General features: G+C 31.2%; 1 protein-coding gene across 1 annotated transcript; it reads left to right on the forward strand.

The window, feature by feature from the left end:
- The first annotated feature begins 10239 nt into the window (after positions 1–10239).
- On the forward strand, positions 10240–22278 carry LOC114308097 (uncharacterized). The gene is made up of 13 exons (XM_082895334.1): positions 10240–10279; positions 12925–13043; positions 14166–14252; positions 15498–15584; positions 16830–16942; positions 18429–18766; positions 18849–19090; positions 19295–19513; positions 19600–19692; positions 19785–19886; positions 19989–20372; positions 20474–20570; positions 22262–22278. The coding sequence occupies exons 1-13, from the start codon at positions 10240–10242 to the stop codon at positions 22276–22278; spliced, it is 1938 nt and encodes a 645-aa protein (XP_082751460.1).
- Positions 22279–26567: the final 4289 nt, after the last annotated feature.

Genomic DNA, 26567 nt, shown 5'->3' on the forward strand with positions numbered 1-26567 from the left:
AAATTATATATTAAATAAAAAATATAAATTATAAATTTAATTTAATTGAAAATAATAAATTATAAATTATAGCCTTATAAATTAAAATTTTTCAATGTTGTTAAATTATAAATTATAGATTACAAATTTAAAATTATATATTAAATATAACTTATAAATTACAAGGGTAAAATAGTCTTTTGAGCATTTATCTTTATCTAGTTTGTTCAACTAAACATTGGATTTACTAAAAATAATCCAATCCAGACATCTAATCCCATGATTAAACAAACATAGGATACAAATCCAGTCCAACCAAATAATCCAGGGACAATGTACCACAGGACTAACAGTCCGATAGATTACAATCCCCCCTTATCCAGTCCGTCCAAGCAAACACACCCTTAAGGTTTTTTTTTTTTTTTTTTTATCACTTTCACCTTTATGTTTCAAATATTTCTCAATTTACTCCTATAACTAACTTCTATTTAAAATTAGATAAAAAAAATAACACATTGACAGTCACGTGAAATAAAAATATTTTATTATATATAACTTACACTTCTGACACAAACTCAAATCTAAATATAATGAGAAATTTTTGGATGCAGATAGGGTAGGTGCCATGTGATACCTTTCTTTTCCCGCATTGATTAAGAGAGTGAGGATTACATTTATGTGTTAGGTGATAGGGAGACAATATAGGAGGTTATGGTATTTATGATTAGTTGAAGGCACCATGGCATGCCACATGGTACCCTATCTGCACCCAATAATTTTTCAAATATAATAATATAATTTTTATATTATGTGACAATTATGGTGTTATTTTCTGTCTAATTTTAAACAGAAGTTAGTTTTAGAAGTAAACTGAAAAAGCATAAAATAAGAAGGGTCAAACTGAAAAAATGGTTAAACATAATGAGAACAAAGTGTAATTTATCCATATTTTTTTCTATAAAAATATATAGTGAAAATCAAGAAAAAATATCACATCAGTGATATTTTAATAAAATAATTAGAAATAAGTGAGAAATTTTATAAATATTAATAATTATAATTATAATTATAATTTTTTTCATAAATATATATATATATATATATTGACATCCACTTAGCCTCCGTTTGGGAAGTGGGTTGGCTTTTTGGCTTTTTGACTTTTTTGGCTATTTTAGCCTGGGCTAAAAAGCTTGGTTTGGGAAGGGCTTTTTGACTTTTTGGCTTTTTTGACTTTTTTTGTGAGAGAAGAATGTAATGATTATAGGTTGGATGTGATGTTTTGTTTGTTATGGCTAAAATAGGCTATTTTGTTTTTTGTGACTAAAATAGCCAAAAAAGCCTGAAAAAACCCTTGCCAAACACAGTATTAGTTATAATTACCCCTAAAAATTGCACCCCTCAAAAGTTACACCCAACAAAAATTCCTAACGTTTGATAAACGTCTTACTTATGGGTAGGGTTCTAAATGAGGCGAGCCGAATTTTAGTATGTTAGTGTTTGTTTATTAAGATTTTAATGAATTTGAGCTCGAGTTCAATAAAAATTTGACAAATCGAGCTCGACTCGAGTTTGGTTAGGCTTGACTCGAGCTCAAGCCTGCTCACGAGCATTAACGAGTCAAAAAATTTATAAATTCATACTTACATATGAGACTAAATTTACAATTAAAACTTTGATTATACAATTATATATATAATATATAAACATTCTAAAAAAAAATTAATATTTTATCAAAATAATAATATTTACTACTACTATTATATAAATGTACTATCTATAGTTAACTATTTATTTACATTTATATTTTTTAAATATATAAATAACATATTTATCTTATTTTTTATACATATTTTTACATTATTTAATAAATAAATAATAAATATTAAACGAGTTAGTTAACGAGTCAAGCTTACGAGCCGAGTTTTAGAATGTTTGGACTTATTTATTAAAAAATTAATGAGCTTGAGATGGAACTTGAACGCAAAAAAAAATTTAACGAACCGAGTTTGAACAAGCTCTTACAGAGATGAGTTTGAACTTGTTCACAAATGACTCTATTCATTTGCAACCCTACTTATGGATAGTTTTCCATCTAAATTAAGGAAAATAATATTAAAAAGAAACAAAAGTGGATGAATAAATATTGAGTAGTGACAATTATGAGAGAAAATTATCATTCAGCAGTAAGTTTTAAAAATTATTATAGATTCATGAATAAATTTATAGTTATAATTATTATTATTTATAATATTTACTATTTATTTGCAATTATTTTTTTGAACATCATTCTAAGGGTTTCCATCGGCCCAATAGCCCGTCCAACCCACCTAGCCTAGCCGATATTTTTAGGATTTACAAAAATTATTTTGCCCATAAAGTTGGATTGAGATATTTTGTACCCATTTAATTCTTTTTTAGGGTTTAAATTAAAATATTTGTTAAAAATAACCATTGAATTTTGTTAATATTCTAAATTTAAATAATAAATAAAAAGATCTAAATAATTTAATATTCATTCAAGAAGTAAATAAAAAATTAATAAGCCATACATATTCGGTTAAGTGGACACAAGTTTGGGATTTTTAAAAAAAATGTATGGTCAGACTTAGGATGATTAAATTGGACCCAATATCAAACATAACTAAAATTAAAATAACATATATTCTCTTACTATATAATGCAAACTCAACCCGTGTGATGTCGAGTCTTTCACCATCCTCATATTAGACCTAATTATTAGTAGGTGGAATTTTCGAGTTTTTTTCTTCATAATATTCTAAAAAATTAAACTATTTAAAAAAATAACACACTCTTCAAACTATTTAACAAATTAACCTACTTTTTGAAATAACGTTTTCAAAATACACTTTCATGGTGACATGGCTACATGAAATTGCCAACGTAATTATATTGAAATCATATTTTGAAAATGCAAGTTTACCTTAAAGTTGCATTTTCAAAACACAATTTCAACACTGTCATGAAATTGTGTATTCAAAACACAACATTATTGCAAAAATGATGTTTCAATACTCATTTTTTAACCGTGATTTCAACATAAGTTAGATTTCATTTTGAAAATAAAAAAATAAGATTGGGTATCACATTTTGAAAATGAGATTTTAGTTAAACTGATTTTCAAGAAATCCTAATTTAGGAAATACGATTTTACAGAAACACAATTTAGAAAAGCAAAATCATGAAATTGCAATTTCAAAATGTAATTCTATGTTGAAAAATAGTTAATATAGCAAACTTGTATTAGCCTTCGTTTGGTATGTAGATTGGCTTTTAGCTTTTGGTTTTTTTAGCCAAGGGTTAAGAAGCCTTGTTTGAGATAGTTTTTTTTTTGACTTTTTTGACTTTTATAAGAGAAAAAATGAAATGATTATGGTTTGGATATGATATTTTATCTTATTGACTTTTTAACCTATTTTTTCTTTTTATGGTTAAAATAGCCAAAAAAAACCCCATGCCAAACATGCCTTAGTACATGATCTAAATTCATACGATTTCAATACAAAAAAAATAAAATAAAAATAAAAAAAGTTTGTTATTTTGACTATTTAATGAAATCGTATAAATGTTAATGAAATCATATTTATGTACTGAGTAAAATTTTACTATCTTAAATATTTTGCAACATGGAATAGCATACCAACTCTGTATACCAACTCTGTTTGGTTTCGTTTTAAGAATTTGATTTCTAAACTTTTTTTTTAAAACCTTGAAACTAATTTAGTAAAAAAAATGAAAAATAAAAACACTCATTACTTTCATATGATTTTATCTTTTCTAAGAGGGCAAATAATTTTTAAAAATTTAAAAATTATTTTTTAGTGTTTACTTTTGTTAAATTAGTTTTATTTCTATAAAAAATAATAATAATAACATATTCTAAAATTAACCAATCATTTTTATTTTGTATGTTGAAATTGTGATTCCAAAAAATGTGCGTTTCCTAAATTACGATTTCGTGAAAATTCACTTAAAATGCGATTTAATTGAAATCTTCTTTTTAAAATGCAATACCAACTTTATGTTGAAATCAGATCTACAAAGTGAAATTTCGTACTGAAATATCATTTTTAAAATGCACACTTCATGTTGAATCACATTTTGAAAATGCAATTTCATGTTAAGGTTGAAAATTATGTTTTGAAAATATAATTTCAAGGTAAACTTGTGTTTTTAATATGCGACTTCAATATGCCTACGCCAACACCCTTAGGTGGCCACGTCACTATGAAAGTGCATTTTGAAGATGCAATTTTGTCATGAAATTACATTTTGAAAATGTGATTTTAAAAGTGAGTTAGTTTGCGAAATAGTTTAAAAAAAGTGTTATTTTCATAAATAGTTTGATTTTTTAGAATATTCTGTAAAAAAAAAAAAAAAAAAACTAGGAGAATTACGTATTAGTGGGGTGAAAAATAAATATTTACAAAAAGTTAAAAATTTTATAATTATAATTATTAATTTTTATAATATTTTTTAACCTTTTTGTAAATATTTATTCTGCACCCATGGATATGATTCCCCTTATTAGTGTGGGTGTAGCTGGTCTCCAGTTGGAGATCAACACCAAAATTTGAATCAATCACATTTTTAGAGTTCGTCGAGTACATTATTTACACAAAAAATCAAATCGAGCGGATAAAGGCAATCATGTATTCGAATTAGTTTTGTATGAACCGTTTATTTTTATACAAAACTAATTCGAACACGTGACTGTTGTTATTCGATGGATTTGATTTTTTTTTTTTGCATAGATGATCTATTCGACAAATCCTAAAGTCTAAATGGTTCAGATCATCAAAGCGGTGCCTAAAAGTGAGCCCACGTTGCCAACTAGACGGTCTAATTTTGATTTCCAATCAGAGGAAAAATTATTAATTGATCCATGGGCGCCACGTGGCCATACCCCTCGCCAATCACAATTTATTATGTCTTCTCATATTTTTTAATTATCCAACATAAATTTATAAATTTTATTTTTTTCATCAATCACAACACTATTAAAACACTACGTAAGGGTGACTTATTCAACCGGAGATATGTTGGACCTGTAGTATAACAATTTTTTGGGTAATTCTATATTTAACGGGTTGTTTTGGGAACTTAAAAAAAAAAGGTTAACTTTTTACTTTTTTTAGCTTTTTTACACAAAAAAAATTACAATAAAGTCAATTTTTTTAATACAAAAAGTCATAAAAAATGGAAAATTTACCCATAAGTTCTAGTTTCTGAAAAGTTGAACCATTTAATCCTAAAAGTTTTCTTATGCTCCATTTAGTCTCATTTGCACATCAATCTAATGTTCGAAACATTAATCTGATGTTTGGAATCTAATGTTCGAAACAGTAATCTGATGTTTGAAACATTGTAATGGGACCTTTCAGTCTATAAGAAAACTTTTAGGACTAAACAGTGTATAAGTTATTAATTTGGGATTTATTGGTACATCTCCCTAAAAAAATTAAGGGGGAAATTAAAAAAAAAAATCTCAAGGTTTTGCTTGTTTTTTAAATTAAACCCCATAGTTTCAATTTTGACAAAATAAATTCTGGAGTTTCTTCCGTGTTTCAATGTGAATCCTCCGTCTATATCTATTTGATTAAACTAACGGAATCTGAACAAAATTATCAGATTCAAGTAGACATGTTCAAATACTTGTATCTTCCTCGTCATAACTCCGTTTCGCCTTATTTTTACATCGTTGGATTCACCCCATTGCCTAATTTTCATTTCATCCCTCATACGCCTTGTTCCACATTTTTTTGTGTGCCGTTAGAACTCTGAAAGTTAGTCAAAAATAAATTTTTTATCTCTTTGGGCAAAAATTTCAGATTTAAACACATATTCAAGCAGTTGTATCTCTTTCGTTGTAACTCCATTTTACCTCATTTTTGCGTCGTTGGATTTACCTCATAGCCTAGTTTTCTTTCCATCCCTGATACGACTTGTTCTACCTCTTTTTGCATGTTGTCAGAGCTCCGAAAGTAGGCCAAATATATATAGATATATATATTTTTTCATCTATCTTATATCTCTATACTTCTTCCTTCCTCATTCCTTTCCACAATTATTCTCTCTTGTCCTCTTCTTTCATGGCCTTTCCCCCACTCTTATGTTTCTTTCCGTTCTTGTAAGTCATATACATTCATACTCGATGACACTGCCACCGTTGGAGGTTCGGCAGCCACCACGAGGTCAGTGGAAGGGCTATGAAGGAAAAGGAAAAAAGAGAATAATTGTGGAAAAAAAGTAGGAATGAAGAAGCATGGAGACAGAAAATAGAGGAGGAAAAAAAATTATTTTTTGCCAACTTTTGGAGCTTTGACGACATACAAAATGAGCTGGAATAAGGCGCATGAGAGGTGAAATGAAAACTAGGCCATGACGTGAACCCAACAAAACAAAAATGAGGCAAAACGGAGTTATGATGAGGGAGATACAAATGCCTGAATATGTGGGTTTGAATATGAAAATTTTGCCCAAAAAAAGAAAATCTTATTTTTGGCCAAATTTTGAAGCTCCGACAGCATGCAAAAAAAGATGTAACAAGGCTTATGAGGGGTGAAACGAAAATTAGGCCATGAGGTGAATCCAACGACGCAAAAATAAAACAAAACAGAGTTACGACGAAAGAGATACAAGTGCTTGAACATGTGTGTTTCAATCTGAAAATTTTGCCTAAAGAGACAAAAATCTTATTTTTTTCCAACTTTCGGAGTTCCAACGGCACACAAAAAGAGATGGAACAAGGTGTATGAGGGATGGAATGAAAATTAGGCAATGAGGTAAATCCAACGATGCAAAAATGAGGCGAAACGGAGTTACGATGAGGAAGATACAAGTGTTTGAACATGTGTGTTTGAATCTAAGAATTTTGTTCAGATTCCATTAGTTTAATCAAACGGATATAGACGGAGATTTACATTGAAACGCGAAAGAAACTCTGGGGGTTTAATTTGTCAAAATTGAAACTATGGAGTTTAATTTGAAAAACACAAGAAACTCTGAGGTAGCGTTTGGTGGAGCTTTCCAAATATGATTTGAAAATAGGAGTTGCATTTTGAATTTGTGAGTTTTGAAATTATGATTTGAGTGTAGAAAATTTATTTGGTGAATGAGTTTTGAAAAGAGTTTTGAATTGAGTGGGAAATTTTTGATGTGACATATGATATTTGATACAAAAACTTACAACTTATAACTAAACATATAACTCAAAATTCTATTAAAGCTCATAAAAAAATTTTAAAAAATTAGAAAATATTTTTTCTTGAATATAAAAAAATTAACATGTATCAATTGCCAAAAAAAATAAAAAATTACACTATTCCGGTCAATCGGTGGGACGACCGGTGGAACGATCAGTTAGTTCAAATTTTTCCTCTTTCGATCAAGTTTTCAAAAGTGAACGTGAAATTAATTTTTGAAAGCTACAAACAAACGTCATATACAAACTAAAGGGTAGAACTAAAGTTCCAAAACCCTTCCAAACACAGCCTAAATTTTATTTTATAATTTCTCTAAAATTAAAAAATTAATTTTTTATCAATTTTTCAAAACACAATTTGAGAGAGGCTGTATTGAAGCCTACGACTCTAGAATTTCGAGGCTTTCGTAGCTGCCACTTTGTTCTAGTGAGAATAAATAATGAATAAATAAAAATTATACTTTCAACAAGTCATATGTACAACCACAGCTCTCTCTCTCTCTCTCTCTCTCTCTCTCAACATTCGCTGCACTACTCTCTTCAAGGTTGCTTGGATCCCCTAAAAATGTTATATAGTGTTTTAGTTTTTAAAAAAAAAAAAAAATTAAATGTTAAAAATTTATTTGTCATAAGTTAAAAAAATAAATATTAATTTGATTTTTTACTCATGAAAAGTAAACTTTACGAAGAGTAAAGATAACTAACCATAAAGCTCTTTTGAGAAGTAGATTAGTAGCTAAAAGTTAGTTTTTAACTTATTTTAGATCGCATTATCTTTCATATTTTTTAAAAAAAATTAAAAAATTAATTTTTAACCATGTTCTTAAAATCATCCATAATAATTATATAAAATTTCTATACAAAATGAATTGACATCTTGTCATCTTTTTATTTTCAATCACAATACAAGTATTGTTATTATAATTTCACAAATGTCTTTAACGCGTCATGTTGAATGTTTTTTTTTAATATAAATTTTATGATTACAAATCACTTATTTTATAATATTTTTGATTACTTACCCTAATTTATAAATTGTCCCTAATTTAAACCATCCACATCTCCGTGTTATTATAAGCTCAATTTCTTTTCATTCAATATTTTTCTAATATTATATAAATTAATAAACTTTACAAATATCCCTAATTTAAGCCATCCACATCTTCGATAAGCCTCGTGTATTATTATAAGCTCAATTTCTATTCATTCAATATTTTTCTAATATTATATAAATTAATAAATTTTACAAATATTTCTTTTACTACTGATGTGATAATGAAACTTTAAACTATGAAACACTATATTAATATGATAGATGTCATAACAATAAACTAAAAAAAAAAAAAAATTGTAAGTGTATTCTTATTTTTTTTGGCTCTAAACTAAAGGTCCTCTATTTTTAAATTTCTCTATTTTAATGCACATTTTCAATTATTACATTATATAATAATTTTAAAATATAAAAAATTTAAGACATAATTAAATAATTAAAAATACATTAAAACAGAAAGACTGAGAAATTTAAAAATTCAAGTTTTTTAATACATCTTTTAGATTTTGTTTATTTTAATTTCCATTTTTTATTGGGAGGTAACACCTAGGACATCCTCCCTTTACTATGTAATTTTTCCCAAGAGATCACACTTTGTCAACTTGGTAGTTTTTTTAATATTTTCATCTTATCTCATGCATGTTGGAGTTTGTGTACGCATTTGATCCACTTGACAAGTAAAATAATTGCACAACAACACCACCACCACCACCACAGCTAATCCCACTAGATGAGTATTAATATTAATTTACATTCTAAAATACCCTCAACTTGCCATATTTTAATGCAAGTTTTAACTGATCCAATTGTGCATCCCTGTGCTCCTAAGATACAATTTCATTTCTCCATATATAATGGGAAATAAGAAGACAAAAGGCGACCTTATAATAATTTCACAATGTTGATGCAATAGGTATTAAAAAAAAAAAAACATTAATTATGAAATGTTCTTAATTATCAACACACAATCAACCAATAATATTATTAGTTGGAGTTTAAATGTTGTATAACTCTAATGATTCGAATTATTTATTTTATAAATTTTTATGTACTGATTATTTATGAAAAAAGTTTAATTGATCTAATATTCATAAATATATAACTTCATCATATTTGTATTAAAAAATGAACATCTTATTTTCAAAATTATATTTGCCATCTACTTTTAAAATATATATAAAATAAAATCATGCAACAATGAATATCAAATCAATCTTTATACATGGTCATACAAAATAAATAATTTAGATATTTGGAGTGAGCCACGTGATGGGCTCCACGGGCACTAACATCATCCTCAAAAGAATCCTCTCCCTTCCAACTTATGCACTTCTACCCGTTGTGAAAAATTATTAGGTACTTTTCGAGTATCATGTGTTCATACTCTTTTACTATTTATCATTCACCATACGCTCTCATGTTTCTCAATCACTCAATACAAAATTATAATATCCCACTTTCTCCACCAATCATAATATCATGAAATACCACATGATCGTACTCTTAGAGTACCCAATAATCATCCAAAAGTTGTATGGGATTTTGATTTGTTTCGAGGCATTCTAATTTAATAACTTCATGAACTATTTTTAATTTGTAAAAGAATAATGCCTTACATAAATAAATTCATAATCACAAAGCAAATAGCACCAATAATAGCGTAACAAAAGAAAACAAAAAATTCCAATTGAATCGATACAATGTTGGTGTTTGGAAAGTCATTATTTTAGTAGGCTATTTTAGTTGTTGACTAATTAGTAGGCTAAAATTTTTGTGTTTAAGAAGATGATTTGATTTTTTGCAATTAGATGTGATGTATGTGAGAAAAAAAAGTAAAATAATCATAAGTTTGATGTGATATTTTGTCTTAATAACTATTTTAGTCTATTTTATCTTTTTATGAATTTTAGTCTAAAAAACAAAAAAAAAATAGCCTTTGCCAAACAAGGCCAGTCATGGGCAAGTTTGTTATGGGACAAAGGCAACAATGGAAGAGGAGGAAGATGTGATAGAGGAAGCAGATGGTGGTAGATAGCAATGGTGTTATTCATTGGTTGTGAGTGTTTAGCATCTTTTTTTGTTATGGTTCGAAAGAAGAGGATTTGAACAGTGAAAGAAAAAAAATGGTGTTTGGCAACTTACTTAAGGTAGTGTAAGGAATTGGTTTAGAGCCTCTGTTATTTAATTTCATTAAGTAATTGAGGTGATTTTGGCATTTTAATTTACAAATTAATGGCATCACCAAAATTTCATCTTCATTACTAACCACCATATAACAGTAGGGGACTAGGAATTTTGGAATTATAAAATAGAACAGTCACTACAAAAAAATCAAGTTTTAGCATCGTTTTTTATTGCAGCGGCCTTAAAAATGCTGCTATAGATGGGCTATTGTAGCAGTTATTGACCACAACTAAAAATTAAATTTTTAGTAGCATTTTTTTCATAAAACGCTGCCATATATTTTTTTTATAGTGACGGTTTGTACTCAACCGTTACTAAAAGCCCAGCAAAATAAAGGCCCGCCAAATTCAACTCCGATTTCGCGCGGATTCTTTTTTTTTTTTTTTTTTTTTGTGTGGGTGAATAACATATCAGAAATTCAATCCAAAAAAAAAAAACCGTTCAACTCACAATTTGTGCCCTAGTCCACAACACTGCTTTGGCGAAGTATCAAAGTTCATCTCCCCCGCGGCGTATTGACGACATCAAGCTACTGTGATTTCAAGGTCAGTTTGCTCTCTATGTTTCTCTTTCTCTAGCCATCTCTTTCTTCTTGTCTCTCGGTTTATCTCTCTACCCTTCTCTCTTTCTTCTACTGTCTTTGTGTCTCTTTTTTCCTTACTGTCTTTGGTCAAGTTTGGGTCAATGAAATTCATTCTTAAGCTGAGACTTGCCCTTCCATTCATTGCTTCTAATATCTCCAAAACTTCTCTACTTCGAAGGATTTCATGAACATCTTGAATGATTTTGATTTGGGAAAATAATTTAGAAAATAGATTGATTAGCATGTTTGGTATTCTAATTTTGATCATCTATGATATTCATATTTTAACCAATATAATTAGTGAAATGAATGGATTGTTGTTGATGCTACACAATAAATCTCATGCTTGAGGATTCATTATGTATGGTAGGTGTTTGATAAAATGCCACAATGGAGTAATAGTCCCTATATTTTTGTTTATTGATTTGTTCTGTTTTTGTGTGTCTCTCTCTCTCCTTTTTTTTTTTTTTTTTTGTTGAGAAAATTGTTGCCTATGAATTTAATGCACAGTTTGTAATTTTTGTTGCATTGATTATCTATCAATTTTGATATAATTCTGTTCGTATTTGTAATTTATAAATAATCTCCTATCTCTTGATAAAAAAAAGATCAATGAGTAACCAATCACTTTTCCATATACTAGTTATTGTCTGAAATGCTTAGGGTTATAATTGCCCAGGTTGTATAATATATTGTTTAATATTAGTTTCAAAATTTAACGAGTAAAAAAATGTACTTAAGCTTCTTTCGTTTATTTTTCAAATCAATCTCAAACAAGTTTTAATCACCCCAAGTTCGAATAGTTTAATTTTTTGAATAATTTTCTGACACAAACTTATCGAATGAAGCCTAAAAAATTAACAAATTTCTGAATATATTGCTTACATAACGATGAAATCTCAATTGAATTTTCAACAAACTAAATAGCCATTATTTTACAGCCCTAGAAATGAACTACAGCAATTGAGCAACAGAACACTTATAATGAAACATGAAAATGTAAAATGTGAGAAGAAACAGTAGATACCTTAACCCAGTAAAAGGTTTCTAGAAATAAAGAAAACAGAGATGCTGTTTTGAGCTACTACATTCTTGCCATTTCAAACTGATCAACAAAAAGCCAAAAGGCAATTATGATGACAATTTTTTTTTTGTGTCTCACTAAAAGTAGACATCCAAATGCATATCCATATTGGTAAGGATGTTATGTAATGTAGCATTCCATGCAAGAAGATTCGAATACCTATTGAAGGCAATTCATTGGCAGTGAAATACGAATTACGATAACAAAAAAATGTAAACGAAATTTCATGAAGAGAACTACCAGTCCAAACCTATAGCATGAATGGTCTAATTTATCTTATGTTGTTTCCCTGGAGGAATTGTAATAAGCATTTCAAGAAGAGATCGATAGTACATGGACAATTTGCAATGCAAATAATCTTTTGACTAATACCATACAAAATATGTTCATCATCAACATGCATGTGTCAAAGACTATAAGGCTTAACACCAAGCATGATTTGTGAACATATCTAATACTATCCAGCAAAAATACAATAACAAATGAATCCATGTACATACTTTGTTTGTGATGTTTGAAAGCTCAACACTAATCATCCTGCATTCTTCATCACAACAAGGCTTCAGTTCTTCCGACAAACTGCATGAAAGGTAAGAGAAAAAAGTAACAGATAAATTAAACTAAAACAACAGACCAAAACCAATCTTAAACCCATTAGGCCATTACCAATATTGTACTAGACATAGGAGTTGAGTCTTGGCCCTGGTTTGCTGTGCTGCTTTGGTCTCAGCTTGTTCTGTTGATGCTTGAGCCTAGCCTGCGGTGGGTTCTGCTAGCGTGTGTATCTGTCTGTCAGCTTGGGCTTTTTGCTGGTCCTGTAGGTTCAGGTTCATATTCTGTCCTGTTGGACTGTCAGGCTCAGTGGTGGACTGATATGACTAAGTGTTGGGGTTTTATTGGTGTGTGCAGATACTATGAGGGTGCCCCTGTAGATACTATGGTTAGAGCTTAGTATAGTTTAGAGTGGCTCAGTTTATTTTGTGATCTCTGTGAGGCATGATGCTTGGACTGCTCATTGTTTTGAGAATGAATTATCAACAATGACAATTTTCAAACTTATCATTGTTTTGATTCTGAAAACATGAAACAGAGGCAGTCCTTTTCAACTCTGTGTAATGTAATTGTTACATGTACAAAGAAATACAAAAATTGCAGAATCTAGTCCAGAAAAGAGTTTCTTGATGAGAGTCCTATTAGAGCTAAAGGAGCATATGAAACGATCTTTTTCAGAATTTATATTTCATGCCCATGGTCTAGTAAAACTATTATGTTATCATAGCAATACAGAAACTGAGGCATTCTTCCCAGACCACAAGTCATCGGGATGTTTGGTTCAGTTCAATGATAGGGATGGCTTCAGCAGGATGCATCTATTGTCTCTCTAAAAGATCACACTAGATTCTATTTAATTTGCTAAATAGGTAAGAATTCAGTGGAAATGGTTACTTTCATAAAGCTATCTTAGGCAAGAATTCTCTAGATGCTATTGTCTCACATAGCTATTTTTATATTTTACAAGAAATGAAAACATGAACTAGAATAAAAGAATAGCAGAATACAGATTGGAGGAAAACAAAAGAAGAATAAAACACAATAGGGACACAAACAATGATACCACAGCTTAACTTGGAATAAAGACAAACATCTAGATGAATCTCACTGAGGATGCACTCCCCCCTCTTAGCAAGAAAATAATTGCAGAGCTACTGCTAACATCAGTATTTACATCAGCCAACACAATATAATTGAGTCCAGAACACTGAGACAGAACAGCAATGCATTAAAGACAAGCTGCAAGTTATGTAGAGTCCCACTCTTAACAGTAACAATTAACCCTTGGTGTCATAAGCGTCTTTCCAGGTTCAGTTTGAACAATTTAGAATAAATATGAATGAAATCACTGACTATATGATCAACAACAACATGACATGGACTAAGATAATCATGTAAATTGATTGCATACATCTTGAAAATCATACTTCTCAAAATGTCAAAACCCAGGAGAATGACATTGACAGGCTGAGCAGTTTAAACATTCTAATTCTGTCTGCTTTGGTCTCAGCTTGTTCTGTTGATGCTTGAGCCTAGCCTGCGGTGGGTTCTGCTGGCGTGTGTATCTGTCTGTCAGCTTGGGCTTTTTGCTGGTCCTGTAGGTTCAGGTTCAGATTCTGTCCCGTTGGACTGTTAGGCTCAATGGTGGACTGATATGACTAGGTGTTGGGGTTTTATTGGTGTGTGCAGATACTATGAGGGTGCCACTGTAGATACTATGGTTAGAGCTTAGTATAGTTTAGAGTGGATCAGTTTATTTTGTGATCTCTGTGAGGCATGATGCTTGGACTGCTCATTGTTTTGAGAATGAATTATCAACAATGACAATTTTCAAACTTATCATTGTTTTGATTCTGAAAACATGAAACAGAGGCAGTCCTTTTCAACTCTGTGTAATGTAATTGTTACATGTACAAAGAAATACAAAAATTGCAGAATCTAGTCCAGAAAAGAGTTTCTTGATGAGAGTCCTATTAGAGCTAAAGGAGCATATGAAACGATCTTTTTCAGAATTTATATTTCATGCCCATGGTCTAGTAAAACTATTATGTTATCATAGCAATACAGAAACTGAGGCATTCTTCCCAGACCACAAGTCATCGGGAAGTTTGGTTCAGTTCAATGATAGGGATGGCTTCAGCAGGATGCATCTATTGTCTCTCTAAAAGATCACACTAGATTCTATTTAATTTGCTAAATAGGTAAGAATTCAGTGGAAATGGTTACTTTCATAAAGCTATCTTAGGCAAGAATTCTCTAGATGCTATTGTCTCACATAGCTATTTTTATATTTTACAAGAAATGAAAACATGAACTAGAATAAAAGAATAGCAGAATACAGATTGGAGGAAAACAAAAGAAGAATAAAACACAATAGGGACACAAACAATGATACCACAGCTTAACTTGGAATAAAGACAAACATCTAGATGAATCTCACTGAGGATGCACTCCCCCCTCTTAGCAAGAAAATAATTGCAGAGCTACTGCTAACATCAGTATTTACATCAGCCAACACAATATAATTGAGTCCAGAACACTGAGATAGAACAGCAATGCATTAAAGACAAGCTGCAAGTTATGTAGAGTCCCACTCTTAACAGTAACAATTAACCCTTGGTGTCATAAGCGTCTTTCCAGGTTCAGTTTGAACAATTTAGAATAAATATGAATGAAATCACTGACTATATGATCAACAACAACATGACATGGACTAAGATAATCATGTAAATTGATTGCATACATCTTGAAAATCATACTTCTCAAAATGTCAAAACCCAGGAGAATGACATTGACAGGCTGAGCAGTTTAAACATTCTAATTCTGTCTGCTTTGGTCTCAGCTTGTTCTGTTGATGCTTGAGCCTAGCCTGCGGTGGGTTCTGCTGGCGTGTGTATCTGTCTGTCAGCTTGGGCTTTTTGCTGGTCCTGTAGGTTCAGGTTCAGATTCTGTCCCGTTGGACTGTTAGGCTCAATGGTGGACTGATATGACTAGGTGTTGGGGTTTTATTGGTGTGTGCAGATACTATGAGGGTGCCACTGTAGATACTATGGTTAGAGCTTAGTATAGTTTAGAGTGGCTCAGTTTATTTTGTGATCTCTGTGAGGCATGATGCTTGGACTGCTCATTGTTTTGAGAATGAATTATCAACAATGACAATTTTCAAACTTATCATTGTTTTGATTCTGAAAACATGAAACAGAGGCAGTCCTTTTCAACTCTGTGTAATGTAATTGTTACATGTACAAAGAAATACAAAAATTGTAGAATCTAGTCCAGAAAAGAGTTTCTTGATGAGAGTCCTATTAGAGCTAAAGGAGCATATGAAACGATCTTTTTCAGAATTTATATTTCATGCCCATGGTCTAGTAAAACTATTATGTTATCATAGCAATACAGAAACTGAGGCATTCTTCCCAGACCACAAGTCATCGGGAAGTTTGGTTCAGTTCAATGATAGGGATGGCTTCAGCAGGATGCATCTATTGTCTCTCTAAAAGATCACACTAGATTCTATTTAATTTGCTAAATAGGTAAGAATTCAGTGGAAATGGTTACTTTCATAAAGCTATCTTAGGCAAGAATTCTCTAGATGCTATTGTCTCACATAGCTATTTTTATATTTTACAAGAAATGAAAACATGAACTAGAATAAAAGAATAGCAGAATACAGATTGGAGGAAAACAAAAGAAGAATAAAACACAATAGGGACACAAACAATGATACCACAGCTTAACTTGGAATAAAGACAAACATCTAGATGAATCTCACTGAGGATGCACTCCCCCCTCTTAGCAAGAAAATAATTGCAGAGCTACTGCTAACATCAGTATTTACATCAGCCAACACAATATAATTGAGTCCAGAACACTGAGATAGAGCAGCAATGCATTAAAGACAAGCTGCAAGTTATGTAGAGTCCCACTCTTAACAGTAACAATTAACCCTTGGTGTCATAAGCGTCTTTCCAGGTTCAGTTTGAACAATTTAGAATAAATATGAATGAAATCACTGACTATATGATCAACAACAACATGACATGGACTAAGATAATCATGTAAATTGATTGCATACATCTTGAAAATCATACTTCTCAAAATGTCAAAACCCAGGAGAATGACATTGACAGGCTGAGCAGTTTAAACATTCTAATTCTGTCTGCTTTGGTCTCAGCTTGTTCTGTTGATGCTTGAGCCTAGCCTGCGGTGGGTTCTGCTGGCGTGTGTATCTGTCTGTCAGCTTGGGCTTTTTGCTGGTCCTGTAGGTTCAGGTTCAGATTCTGTCCCGTTGGACTGTTAGGCTCAATGGTGGACTGATATGACTAGGTGTTGGGGTTTTATTGGTGTGTGCAGATACTATGAGGGTGCCACTGTAGATACTATGGTTAGAGCTTAGTATAGTTTAGAGTGGCTCAGTTTATTTTGTGATCTCTGTGAGGCATGATGCTTGGACTGCTCATTGTTTTGAGAATGAATTATCAACAATGACAATTTTCAAACTTATCATTGTTTTGATTCTGAAAACATGAAACAGAGGCAGTCCTTTTCAACTCTGTGTAATGTAATTGTTACATGTACAAAGAAATACAAAAATTGCAGAATCTAGTCCAGAAAAGAGTTTCTTGATGAGAGTCCTATTAGAGCTAAAGGAGCATATGAAACGATCTTTTTCAGAATTTATATTTCATGCCCATGGTCTAGTAAAACTATTATGTTATCATAGCAATACAGAAACTGAGGCATTCTTCCCAGACCACAAGTCATCGGGAAGTTTGGTTCAGTTCAATGATAGGGATGGCTTCAGCAGGATGCATCTATTGTCTCTCTAAAAGATCACACTAGATTCTATTTAATTTGCTAAATAGGTAAGAATTCAGTGGAAATGGTTACTTTCATAAAGCTATCTTAGGCAAGAATTCTCTAGATGCTATTGTCTCACATAGCTATTTTTATATTTTACAAGAAATGAAAACATGAACTAGAATAAAAGAATAGCAGAATACAGATTGGAGGAAAACAAAAGAAGAATAAAACACAATAGGGACACAAACAATGATACCACAGCTTAACTTGGAATAAAGACAAACATCTAGATGAATCTCACTGAGGATGCACTCCCCCCTCTTAGCAAGAAAATAATTGCAGAGCTACTGCTAACATCAGTATTTACATCAGCCAACACAATATAATTGAGTCCAGAACACTGAGATAGAGCAGCAATGCATTAAAGACAAGCTGCAAGTTATGTAGAGTCCCACTCTTAACAGTAACAATTAACCCTTGGTGTCATAAGCGTCTTTCCAGGTTCAGTTTGAACAATTTAGAATAAATATGAATGAAATCACTGACTATATGATCAACAACAACATGACATGGACTAAGATAATCATGTAAATTGATTGCATACATCTTGAAAATCATACTTCTCAAAATGTCAAAACCCAGGAGAATGACATTGACAGGCTGAGCAGTTTAAACATTCTAATTCTGTCTGCTTCTAACTCAGTTGGAGTTTAGTTTTTATGGAATAGGACTTGTTACAAATGGGTACTTCTCTCGATAAATATGTCCACCTACTAAAATAAGTCAAAACAATTCCCCTAATATCTTGCTCCTATTCCTTCATTACTCATCTTGGGTACAACAAGTCATATAGATATGCTTCGACTGCTCAGCAGTGGAATGTTATGCTGATTTGCTTTGATTTGTAATACATGGCCTTCAGCTCTATTTTTCTCCAAGTTCAAGATCTATCCTAGCTGCTGTACATTAGGATCTCTTCACAGCCTAGCCAGCCAAATAACCCTTCACAGCTGAACGCACCAAGTGGAACTTCACAACCTAGTCACTCAATTGGCTCTCCACAGCTGGACAGGCCAAATAGAACTTCACAACCTAGTCGTTCAAATGCCTCTTCACAGCTTAATCGGCCAAATGGAACTTCACAGCCTAGTCGATCAAATGCCTCTTCACAACCTAGTTGGTCACATCCCTCCTCACATGCTCCATCACATGTTCCACACGCTCAACCTCAAGAATCAGAGGTTAACCCTCAGTTTGAAGATGATTTAGATGAGGACTGGTTAAGGGAAGAAGAAATGCAACGTACAGGTAGTATTAGATTTTTAGTTGAGGTACAACTTACAAGTCAACCTTCACTTCCATGATATATTTCGTTGTTGTATTGCAATAGATGCATTGACCAAGCGAAACACGCGGGGAATTACACGTATGGTTGAAGTGTGGAATTTGACTCCAGAAGAACGCATTATGCTCACCTTCAACAAGGATTTGCAGGCTATTTCTACAGAGGGTGGTATGTTCAGTCGCTTCATAGGCACCATTGCTAGGAAGCCACATTTATGCCCAATTAAGTACAAGAATTGGCATGAAGTGCCAGATCAGTATAAAGAAGATTGTTGGAATATTATTGAGGTAATTTTCTAACTACAAGTATTTTGTGATAATTCTACTATAAGAGAGATCATATGCATGTGAAAAAGAGAATCTTCCATGCTATTATAGTTGAAGTAAAAATAAAAATATGAGAATTAGGCAAAGAAATGCACAAATTTAGTTTATATCATTGTATTGATAATTTTAAGAATGTTCATAACATGAAAAAACATACAATTGTAGTCCAAGTTTGCCATTCCTCAAGATGAGAGAAGGGATATGATTAGGCATCGAACATTGAAGTCAATGGGAGAGAAATGGAGAAATTGGAAATGTAGTTTAAAAGGAAAGTACTATGATGAGACAAAGACAGCAGCACAGATAGTAGCTACTGCGCCTTTAACAGTTAACCGTGAGCACTATGCTGACCTTGTCGCGTATTGGTTTTCAAAGGAAGGACAGGTATGCATAGATGTATGTTTCATATCAAATAATACAATGTCATTATATCATTTTTTTTAAATATTGTTATGCATTTATGACTGAAGGAACTTAGTACAACCAATAAGGAAAGCCGGCGAGAGCAAACAAGTGCACATACAGCAGGATCTAAAACTTATGCACAACATGCATATGATATGGTATTTCGAACTTCATTCCTTGTTTTATATTTTGAATTTGGTTAGCACATTGTATTATAAATTTATTCTGAAACGATATCATTGTTACATAGGAGCAAAAAGATAAGATTGCACTAGATAGAGCAAAATTATATATACCGCTTCACAAAAGGAAGGATGGGACACCAGTCAATGAAGCAGCAGCTGCAAAAATTGTATGCCCATTTAAGAAGTTACATTTTCAAAATTCTAATGTGTTTGTGGCAAACAATCACTTTGTCTTCTTATTTTCCCCCCCCCCCCCATTTATGCTATAGGAAAAACTAGAAGCTTTGATGAGCTCACAACCAAGTAGCTCTGAAGGAAATGTTAGTGGCCGTATATCTTGGTCACCAAATGATATTTATTCTCAAGTGATGGGTAAAGAGCATCATGGTCGTGTTCGAGGTTTAGGATTTGGGCCTACTCCTTCCAAGCATGGCTTCATGTGTAATAGTTTTGACCACATAAGAATGGTTTCTAATGAAGACAGAATAAGAGACAAAGACACTATAATTGAGTTGAAGGAACAACTAAAAACTCAAGGTGATCAGTTGCAAACTCAAGGTATTCAGTTGCAAGCTCAAGATGCTGTAATAAACTCTTTAAAAGAGCAAGTAGCATTTTTGATGAGTCAGAGACATAGTTCTAGTGGTTTGCAGGTATAACTACATATAACATATTCTTTTATATGATGTATTTATCATATGTTATCCTTTTCTAAATTTATGCATACTTATGTAAATTGTATTGTATAAATTAGGCGGCAGATGGATCTAGTGGCATTCCGGACCAAGCTTCTCTACAAACACATCAAAGATCCTCTTTTGGGAGTCATGAAATGCAACCTTCTAATCGAGGTAAGTCATCATTACAATACACATACATTGACACAAATTTAGAACCACTGTTAATGACTTCTTTACCATTAAATTGTTAGTTAGTTTAGACAAAATTGGGATTTGATAGGTTGACTTCTCTACTTTGCTTCCCTTATTGGCATCCGTAAAAATACCAAACAAACCAGTGAATAGAGAATTGGGCAACCGAACAAAATTTTGCTAATATTGGCAAGTTGACTTCACATTCACCTCAAACTAACAGGAAGTCAGTCTTGTATAACTGACAAGAGTGATTATTAACAATAAACCAGCATTTATGTTGTTGAAGAATTTATACTCAGATGTTTTTAAATTTCAGGTAGGTGGATGATTTGAAACACAAACAAGAATAAGATATATCTCATACTTGGAACCATTCGACGTCTAAAACCACAAACCTCTAAGAGCCAACTATTTTATTTTAATTCTTGTATTAATAACATATTTTATGTTGCTACTTGTTGCATTTTACTAAAATTGAATGCAAACAGAATGTCTTCATTCAGAAATTTCCACGAAAAACTGGCAACTATGCTGAAATTTTTATTTTTGTTTTTGCTTTTTTAAGAACCATTTTGCTGAAACTAATTCCATTGCTAGTACATTGCACACTATTTTTAGAGATTGAGTTTTTAGAGTTAAAAATAAGTTTCTAAATACCGAATTGAACTTGCCTCAATTATTTGCCTAAAAACAATCACAGAGGCAACATACTCCGAGAACATGAGTTGAACCAATTCAATTTTTTTTTTTTGTTTTTTTTTCGACAAAAAGAAAAAACAAATACCTTTACACACACATATAGAAAAAGAGAATTGGCAACAAGTTCCACACCCACCACCTTCAAAAGCATGTTCATGTCTTGAATTATACTCCCTCTCCATTTTAGTAGAAAGAAGGCACAAGTGACAGACCAAGAAAAATAGTATTTTACTGCTGAAAGCTTACTGCTGAATTCTCTAGTTTGGTAATATATTTATGTTTTACTTCTTAGTTTCAGAAAATTAAAGTAAGAGCAATTGCTTGCTGTTATATATATCAGATCAACCATCAATTATTATGGACCAGGATCCTTTGTTTACTCAACTAAAACTAAATAGATAAATTCTAGAACATGGAATACTCTGTCCTTGAATCCTCTGTACATCCACTGTCCAATATACTTTTAATTATTACATCATGCCTCATTCTTAAATCCAGTGGCTCGGTTGATTGGCACTCCTATAGGCTCATCTAGCAATACAAATTCTGGGGGTTCCAAGTCTTCCATCCACCAAAAATATTTCTTCTATTAAGTGTGGAACTTCAAATTTTAAGGACTTTCCTTTTACCTTGCACAACCTAGATTGAGGTACAGAATCAACCAAAGTGAACAAAATAAACTTGTAAGGAACATGCAAAGAAACATATGTTCTACCTGCCCTACGAATACCCTTCTGTTACTTAATCGTTAGGACAACTAACTAATTTTGCTAATGTCAATGATTTTATTTATTAAAATACTTATTTAACCTCAACACTCTTGTCTTTGCACCAATTCTTAATGTTACACCATAACCATAGAACTTTACAACTCGTAGGATTTACAGTTCGTTTGGATCATATAATTTTCTTTATAGATTTTAAAATTGAAAATGATACTTATGCTCATTCAATTATTTTTATTGCAGGAAATAAGACAATATGAAAGTATCAAACAATGGACGTCATTTCTCGATTTGAACATTTTTCATGGAGGTCTTTATAAAATGGCGTCATGAGTAATACTTTTGACTACTATTGTTATGTGACAAGTTTATCTTTTGGATTATGGTGTGGGCTATTAGTTTGCTAGAAACATTGGATCTTTTTTGTATTACAGGTTTATGTAATGAACCATTTAATTAAGTTGTTTTGGATATTTTGGGATTATGAAAATGCAGACTCTTTTACCTTTTACAATTATTGAGTATTGAGCCATTAGAATAAAATAGTGTTATAGATATATAATGTGAGCAGGTTGTTGGCTTTTTTGTTGGCTGCTGTTGTTTTCTTTGATGCCTGGTGTCATTGCTACTGGTGCATGGTGCTATGGCTGGTGTTTACTGTCAACAATTTGCCCACAGTTTGCTATTGTCTGCTGTCTTAGGGGTTATGGTGTCTGTTTTGATCATTTTTTAATCAAATTGTCTCTGTAATATGGCCTTTTGAGTTTTGTTTCTAGTTTCTTTTGTTGTTTGGATCTTTTCAGTGTAACCAGGTTATGTTGCTCTTAGGTTTTTTGTTGTCTTGTTTGCCTTGTTCTTGCTCTCATTTGCTCTTTGCTTATGTGGTGTGTGAACATGATGGTTTTCGCTGTCTACATTGTCTTTTTTTGTGTTTTCGTTTGTGTGTCTTTGTATAGTTGGTTAGCTTCTAGGGTATACCCCTTGTATCTTGTAGTTTTTTGTCATTTTTTTTATGACTTATTGTAGTTTTTTTGTATCTTGTAGTTTTTTGTCATTTTATTCATCTTGTAGCCTACAACCGCGGTTAATAAGCGTCGCTGTAAATAAAATTCAAAATGAATTCTCTGGCTATAGCGACACTGTAAAACTGATGGAATAGTGTCAAAATCTAGCAGCGGTTCACAAAATGTCGCAAAAGTGAAGGATATAGTGGCAGTCGACCCGTCGCTATAAAGTTAGCAAGTAATTGGTAAATTCAAGATATAGCGACATTTATAACTGTCACTACATCAACCGTCGCAATAAAGATAACTATACCAGCGTTTGCGGAAAACGTCACTATAAGGATTTGCTGACGGGGCTATTGCGGCGGTTTGGCTGCCACTATTGCAACCGCTGGTAAAGGTGTTCTAGTTTTTAGCGACGCTTTTTCCTGCTTTTAGCGACAGTTTTGGCCGCTACTAAATCTTGATTTTTTTGTAGTGAGTCGGACCATAAATTTAATTTTAAAAATTTAGGAGTAAGTTCTAATCTTTTGGGATTATAAAGATAATAGTAATTTGAAATACCACATTACCTTCACCCCTTTGTCTGTCTATATATTTTACTTATTTGTTCATGTCACATATTTGTTTATATCACTACCATCACTAGCCATTGTTGACTACCAGTACTAGTCTTAGTTGTCGCCAGCCACCTTCGACAACTTCCAGTGACCAACAACAATGGACAAAAATGAAAAAATATATATATATATATATATATATTTCAAAACAATAATTTGTCATTTTTACCAAAATAATTTTATTAATTATGTCCTTATAATCAAATCAAAACAACTCTTGGAACTAATACTATACACTTCCTAGAAATGGATTTATCAACAATTTCTCTTTTGAAATAGAGTGAGGTTGGTGCAATTATACTAAAATTTCGAAAGTAATAATAATTCTTCAAACCTAAAAAAAATCGTAGTAATTATCTTAATTTTTTATATAATAATATTATAACACTCCCTATCTCACATTACTGTGGATAATCATATTTCTTTGAGATACTTAATTCAACTCCATGAATGAGTAAAAAAAAGATCCCATTAATGATAAAGATCTATGGAGAAATTAAAAAAAAAATAAAAAATATCTCATATCTCATCATTGTATTGATTGAATAGATTGGTGATATATAACAAAATAAGTAGAATATGATATAACTAAATGTTGTGAATATAATTTTATTATATTTTATATACACAATGATATGGAGTGACAAGAAGGTGAAGTAAATTTTGAACACGTGGAAATCATGGAGCTGCCTCCTAATATCAAATCAGGGTTCCATCATTTTGGCCCACCACAACCATCTTCTGTGTTAGGCAGAGAGAAAAAGAGAGGAACCACAAAAGTTTTTGCATTATAAAAAGTTTAATGCATTATTTGAGATATAAAGAGATTGATTGTTATAATTTTTGGGTAATTATACCTTATTTTTATTTAGGAGTTTATATTAAATTGTTTAGTATAATTTTTATTTATAATTTATTAGATAAAAATAATTTTAAAAATTAATTATTTAAAAATTAAAATATAAATATTTTTAATTTTAATTATTACTTTCTGATTATTAATTTTTAACCTATAAAAACGTTGCAGCAGACATGCCAAAGCAATTATATATTCAAATATGAGTCATTGAATCCACCCCCATGGAAAATGTGAAACTCGTTGCTTTTTAGTCAAATTGGGGGTTAGTTGAAGCATTGCGTGTTGTTAACAATAACGTTTATCATTTATTATTTTTAATTTATAAAAAATATTAAATATATTTATACTTTATTTTAGATAAGAATAAAAATATAAAACATGTTTAATAAATAAGTATTTTAAAAATAAGTGAAAATAGGGAGCTGTGGAAGATAGTTATGGATTGCTAGAGATGATAATCAAAGATGATTGTCGATTGCGAGAGGTAATAGTCGGAGGTGGTTGCTGGTCATGAGAAGTGATAATCGAAAGTAATTGTTGAAGGTCAGAGATAGTGGCCGATCGGCCGCCTAAAGTAGTAGTTGAGGTGATTTGCAAGAAAATATGATGACTGAAGGTGGTTATCGCTAATAGAAGGTAGTTGGTAGTGATGGCAGGTGGCTGGCAATTGAGGGAGGTTGTGGTTGATGTGGTTGACAGAGGAAATCATTGGCAATGATAGCTGGTAATGATGAACAACGGATGGAAATTGGAGAGAGTGGAGAAAAAAATTAAACAAAAAAGTGAAACCAATTTTTTTATGTTTACAAATTTTAACAATATTTTCTAAGCTATTTATAACTTTTTGAAAATAAAAATAAAAACAAAACGAGTTTTTGTTTACCGCTTTCAAAAAATCTATAAATATAAGCAAAAATTTGTAAACATAAAAATTACCAAACACACCCATCCAAGTGTCATTACAGATATACACACATTTATTTTTCCACTTTAAAATATAAGAAAAAATAACCTTTTTTTCAATATTTTTTAAGACATTTTAGTTTAGAAAATTAAAAATGTAAAAAAAAATTCACAAAAAGTTCACTAAACATAAAAATAAAAATAATTGATAAAACAGATGGCTTGAAAAAGCCATTCCCAAATGAGGCTGTCAAAAAACAATAAGATTAAATTACACTAATATCCCTTAAAATTTAAATTTAAAATAAGATAAATTACTGTAAATCATTTAAATCATAACTCAATTGTATTTTGTTTTTCTAAATTTCAAAACGCAACAGTTAACCACATCAGACTATTATTTTATTATAATTAACACTTTTTGTTAGGATTATGTTCTAAGATTTAAACGAAATCAAGTCTTGTGAAGCACATAGCACACTTACTGATTTTTTAGAATAATAATACCTGTTATTAAACTTTTTAGGACAAAAATACTCTTATCTAGTGATCCTATTTGCATTTTGTCTTTCTTATATTATTGGCGAAGTGTGCAAATGAGATCACTAGATAAGAACATTATTGTCCTAAAACTTTAATGTGTTTTGTACTTTACATATGATCTGATTTTATGTAAATCTCTTATAGAATCTTAATAGGAGTAAACTGCAACAAAACAATGCTCTGAGGTGATTAATCGTTGAGTTTTGAAATTCATGGGATAAAATGTAAATATATCATAGTTTGAGGGGCTTATTGTAATTTACCCTTTAATATATACATATATATTAGGGTGATCCTATTTACACCACTATTTAATCTCTTTACACCCTCCATCTCATTACACCACTATAAAAAAAGGAAATTCTTATTACACCCTTAATATATTACCAAAACTAACCCTAAATTAATTATTTCATCTCTTTACACCACTAATTTTGGTAACACGGTGCTAAACAATTTATATTATTCCGGTGTTATGCTGTCGAAAAGAATAGATCTCTCCAGCATTTTATTGTTATACATTTACAGAGTCACTTTCTTCCAAACAATGATTTTTTAATTTGTGATGGGCTTGTTCGGTAATACAACGCTAATTAATTTGAATTACTCCAGTGCCATGT

This window comes from Camellia sinensis, chromosome 11 (genome assembly GCF_055761805.1).
Source record: "Camellia sinensis isolate YWXY chromosome 11, ASM5576180v1, whole genome shotgun sequence".
Taxonomy (NCBI): domain Eukaryota; kingdom Viridiplantae; phylum Streptophyta; class Magnoliopsida; order Ericales; family Theaceae; genus Camellia; species Camellia sinensis.

What these genes read in the sequence shown, in the direction of transcription:
- LOC114308097 (XM_082895334.1), top strand. Translation starts at nt 10,240, where the DNA reads ATGGAAGAGGAGGAAGATGTGATAGAGGAAGCAGATGGTG. An exon ending in GTGCCCCTGTAGATACTATG is followed by an intron (nt 13,044 to 14,165) that starts GTTAGAGCTTAG and finishes CTTTGGTCTCAG; the next exon opens with CTTGTTCTGTTGATGCTTGA. An exon ending in GGTTTTCAAAGGAAGGACAG is followed by an intron (nt 19,514 to 19,599) that starts GTATGCATAGAT and finishes TTATGACTGAAG; the next exon opens with GAACTTAGTACAACCAATAA.